The sequence below is a fragment of the Hipposideros armiger genome, unplaced genomic scaffold (assembly GCF_001890085.2).
Source record: "Hipposideros armiger isolate ML-2016 unplaced genomic scaffold, ASM189008v1 scaffold_4, whole genome shotgun sequence".
Taxonomy (NCBI): domain Eukaryota; kingdom Metazoa; phylum Chordata; class Mammalia; order Chiroptera; family Hipposideridae; genus Hipposideros; species Hipposideros armiger.
The window spans coordinates 180,473-185,566 of record NW_017731354.1 but is presented as its reverse complement, the minus strand read 5'-3'; the positions used below and the strand labels follow the sequence as shown (position 1 = coordinate 185,566).

The 5,094-nt window shown below is 50.0% G+C and overlaps 1 protein-coding gene across 1 annotated transcript in view; it reads right to left on the bottom strand.

The window, feature by feature from the left end:
• The window catches only part of FANCA (FA complementation group A), a 57,653-nt gene that overhangs the window by 22,259 nt on the left and 30,300 nt on the right, over positions 1-5,094 (bottom strand). The window contains exons 10-15 of the mRNA XM_019644188.1: positions 4,857-4,967; positions 3,401-3,496; positions 3,254-3,313; positions 2,499-2,587; positions 1,724-1,784; positions 1,580-1,629 (exon numbers count right to left, since the gene is read on the bottom strand). Of these exons, the coding sequence (XP_019499733.1) occupies positions 1,580-1,629; positions 1,724-1,784; positions 2,499-2,587; positions 3,254-3,313; positions 3,401-3,496; positions 4,857-4,967 (467 nt within the window). The remainder of the gene's footprint in view (positions 1-1,579; positions 1,630-1,723; positions 1,785-2,498; positions 2,588-3,253; positions 3,314-3,400; positions 3,497-4,856; positions 4,968-5,094) is intronic.

Sequence of the window (5,094 nt, the reverse complement as noted above, 5' to 3'; positions counted from 1 at the left end):
AAGAGCGCAATGATGGTGCCAACTTGGGCCAGTGAAGCAACGTCCTCCACAACTAGACTGAAGAACAAAACGACAGCAACTTGTCTGTTCCCCTTCCCCCCGATTCTCCAGCGCTGTTCCCCTCCCCCAATTCCCCAATTAAAAAAAAAAAATCTAGACAAAAAATGTGTAAGATCTTTATAAAGAAAAATCAGAGAACACTACTAATGGCTTGAATAAATAAAGATGTACTAGTGTGTTCATAGAAGGAAAAACAATATTGTAATAAAATCAACTATCCTCAAATTAATCTATAAAATCAATGAAATTCCACTCAGAATTCTAGGACTTTTCATGGTGATATATGCAAGGATGTTCACTGAGGCACTGTTAGGAGAGCATAAAACTGGAGGTCCCCTAAGAGCCGCGTCGTAAGTCCTACCAGCACTCAACAACCCTACTGTGTTTATTCCATAGCGTGTGTGACCTGCACTCCAGGCACTACAAGTGGCAGTTCACAGCCACACAACCAAATTCTGCACAGTAGTCAAATAAATGAACCAGAGCATGTGGCCAACAGGGTGGGAGAAAGTGCCAATTACAGAATGCCACATGCTATCGATTCCACACAAACACACACAAGACCATACTGTGTGATGTGTGTGTGCACAATTTATAGCTACAAACATTTGTAATAAGAAATAGAAACATTATACACCGACTTCAAGATAATGGTTTCTTTGGAGAGTTAAAAGTGGGAGGAGGACAAGATAGCTGGACTGAGAGACTTCAACTGTGTCTGTACTATTTAACTTTGAAAAAGAAAAGGAAAGATAGCAAAATATTAATATGTGGGGGGCACATGAGTGTTTTGTTGATTGGCCTCTGTACTTCTGGAATATTGTGTATCAAAAATAAATAAAAATAAGGATCCCAGAGGGCCGGCCGAGAGGCTCAGTTGGTTAAGAGCTCACTCGAGAGTGCGACCTCTGAGTAACAGGGTCGCCGGTTCGATTCCCGGCCCGAGCTGAGCTGCTGCTGAGCTGCCAACAGGTGGCAGGATGGCTCAGCTAAAAAAAATAAATAAAATAAGGGTCCCAAAGAATGGTCTTATTCTGAGATGAAAACACTGATTTTCTCTTTCTAGGCTCTTTCTCTTTCTTCTTATAGGCCCCATCGCTTTATAAGAGTTCCACTGGAAAACAGGATTTACAGTTTTCTGCTTCTCCCCAGGATGACCTTTCAGAAACCAGTCGACTCTGTCACTGGAGGCCTCCATGGAGCGGGGGTCCAAGCCCACCCACCCCACAGCTGAGGCTTCCACAACGCCCTTTTCTTTTCCTTCTTTATGTGAAGTCTCCTCCTTTCACAATAATTATATACCAGTAACACTTGCTTTAATTTCCAGACCAATTTCCTACATGTTCATTGAAAAAAGATGCTAAGTGTTGATACTTAGAATCAAAGAAATTTTAAAATCAGACCAATTTTGAGCCAATATTTTGTAAATATAATATACATGTGCTAAAACACATTTCTGAAGAAGAACCAGAGCTCTGCATTGTCCCAAGCTCTACTGTAAATACACGTCTGTGCTTACCTCTTCAGGGACTCTACGAAGGCCGCTCGGCTATCGGGGGGACTCGGGAGCTGCGAGAGGAAAGACGAGGCCCAGTGAGATGCCGCTCAGGGACGCCTCGCTCTATGCCACCTCGGTCCCAAGTTCATGAAGGCGCAGACTGACCACTCGTGGTGTAAGCAGGGCGGGGAGGAAGTGGGCCACATAGTAGGACTTCCTGAATATGCTGCAACACAGGAGAGCAGGCTCAGATGAGAGGAGCATCAGGACACCTCAGTGAAGACAATAAAACGTCACCTCGCACTCAGTCACTGCAGGTAGAGGGTGGCACCTGGGGGGCTGTCTCATTTCAGGGCTATCCTGTTAGATCACATTTTCAAGTCCTTTTTCACTTGGGACATTTCAAATGCAAAGGGTAGTCTGTGCTGGTGACAACCCCATGTCCCAGGGAACCAGACAATGCTCTGCCACAGGCATGACCATGAAATCTGGGTTAATACAAGGTCACGAGGGCTGCTCCCAGTCAACGTGGGCATTCTCCCTGGAGCTGACCTAGAAATCTGGGGAGCTGGGGTCACATTTCTCAGAAGCAATACCTTGAGACAGCTACCCCACGACGGCAGCAACCAGGATTCCAGGAGTTTGGGTGCAAACCAAATTCAACAAGCTCCTGCTGTGCGACTCCCTCCCTGTCCTGGCTTTACACCGTCACCAACAACCATTATCAAAAACCATCCTTATGAAACCTAACCGAGGGCCTGCCCATTCCCGTCCCTCTGAACAGGGCAGGCTGCACATGGCTCCGGCTGTTTGGGGTACGCATGCTTTCCAAAAGAAAACGCATGTCTGGCACAGTCTCAGCACCAGTCAGCTGCAGGACCCTCGCTGGGATGTCACTCAGTCTCCTCACCCCATGTAGCTGAAAGCAGCATGACCTTACCTGGCCTCCATGACGGCAACAGGAATCCTTCCTGTGTGTTCAAACACTGTGATGGCCTTCTCAACATCCTGGGATGCCTGGCTGTGGGGCTGGATGCACAGGGACACTGAGACGCTCCCTCGCACTGGCAGAACCGCAGGGAGGGGTTGAAGGCTCCCTTCCCCAATGAGTCAGACACCAGGCAGCCTGGACAGCTCAGCAGCTCTGGGAGCTGCTGCCACCCCTTCAACGATAGTGAAGGGCTCCAGCTAAAGAGTTCCAGGTGGCGGGGAGGGGAAGCAGACTAAATTCTTGTTATTTAAAACTATGAAGTGGCTACTCATGAAAAGCAATAAATCCTAAGTGGAAAACTGCAATAAGAATTTTTAAATGTTCACTTTAACAGCACCTAGAAGAGCTCTCCAGCAACTCACAACCGTTAAGTAAAAGGGTCTTAAACACACACAAATGCCACGTGGCCATCTGATGGGGTTTACACAAACAGCGCCTTTTTCTGTGACTCCAGCTAAAACATGAGCCCTACTGGGTCCCAAACCCCACCCACTCCTTCCATCAAGCCCACAAGAACAGAGTCCCCTATAAGCAGATGCCCCTGCTGTGAGCAGCAGGGGCCAGGCACCAGAGGACCAACACCTCTGGGGTAACTGTCACACTCCAACTGCACCAGACATGCTAGGTCCCGGACAGGAAAGGCTCACACGCTCAACCCAGAGTCACCAGGATGAGACTGTGCTTGCTGAGCAGTTCAGGGCTACCTCAGTGATGTTCCCGGCTGAAGACAGGTCCTCATAGAGCCCCATGTTTTCTATAGGAACCTGCAGAGGAGACATGGTGAGGAGGTGAGGGCCCAGACAGGTGCTGGCAACTGTGAGAGGTCGGAGGTGGGGGCGGCCCAGACTTGCCTTCAGGTCGGCCAGCCGTGTCCTGGCTAGCGAGATGTAGTCCGTGAGGAGGGAGCGGTACTTGCTGGGGACAAGTGGCGGGTGGAGAATATGCACCTGTAAGTGGGCGACAGAGTAGGACCTCAGCCTGTCAAACTGCTGGTAACTTCTGGGGAGGCACTTACATTGATGACAGGAAAGTTAAAGAATTAGCCAAAGAGTACAACGACAAAAGCTGGAGGTGGGACCAGCGGAATCCTGAGTGGGTGGGCTGGGGGAGGGCACTGTCCCCTCAGCCACCAAACCCCAGGGCCTCCTCTGCACACCTCTTCTCACTCCTCCAATGGGAGGTGCCCATCGCTGCCAATGGTGTTCATGCCTCCAATCACGAGGCACTTTTCCATCTTAAAGGCTGCCAGCTGCAGCCACAAACAGTGGTGCCCAGGAGGAGGTGCCGGGGGAGACAGTGCCCGAGAGGAGGTGCCCAGGTAGGAGTAGCCCGGGTAGGTGGTGCCGGGGAGATGGTACTCAGGGAGGTGGGGGTCACGCACTCTGGGCAGGTGAGGAAGGAAGGCCTGGAGGTGTGAGGGCAGCGCTCTGGGCTTCTCCCGTGCCAGGTACCTGACTCATTCTACGCTCCATCCTATTACTGCATATGCATTCTTTGGAACGCAACGGAAACTTCTTAATTGAAAAAAGGTGAGGGGACGGCCGGTTGGTTCGAGTGGTTAGAGCGCAGGACGCAGTGCTCACAACACCCAAGTTGCTAGTTCGATTCCCGCATGGGCCACTGAGCTGCGCCCTCCACTAGACTGAAACAACTACTTGACTTGGAGTTGATGGGTCCTGGAAAAACACACTGTTCCCCAATAAAATAAAATAAAATATTTAAAAAAAAATTTGAGAATCAGTTTCCAGATGCCCTACCCCTTAAGACAAATGCTGGGTATAGTTGCCTGATTTTAAGGAATAGGTTTCAGAAAGGTGTACTTTCATCATATAACAGACTTGTTATAAAAATGTAGTTTTCCACACCGGGGTGTAACGGTCACTGACAGTTTGGGGTGTATTCTTCCATATTATTCTCCTTCAACGTATTGGGTTGTCGGAAACGTCATGACTCATTTTTGCAACGAAAAACATAGAAAAAATATGGCATGACTTTTCCAACAACCCAATAAAAACAGCATCTGTAAAGAGCCACATGGGACCACACACACTCAGTCTGCACCTTGCTCTTCCTGCACTTGCGCTCGGGGCTGCTTCACGGAAGGGCTGATACCGCCCTGCAGGCCACCTCCCAGGGACAGACAAGTGCCGGCTGCTGGCACTTCACTGTCACAAATGCGGTCACTGAGTGCACACAGACATCCCTGGTTGTACCGTCACCTGCTCAGGGAAGACCAGGGGACGCCTTGGGGACGCTCCTTCGCCTGAGGAGGACGAGAGCAGAAGGTGCCAGCAGTCAGCTTCTCACCTTCAGGTAGCTGGGAGCCTCGAAGGGCACGAGGTCTGACAGGAACTTGAAGAGGAAAACCAGCGCCTTCTTGCTGCAGCTGTGGGGGCCCCTCGCGCTCCCAAAAGAGGCCTGGAGGGAAGAGGGGTGTGAGGCACGGATGGCGGGTGCCCCACTGCGTGTATGCCTCAAAAACAGAGAAACCACAGAGCCATTTTGGTTCAGATCATTCCAATATCGCGGCCACACTTTGACTAAA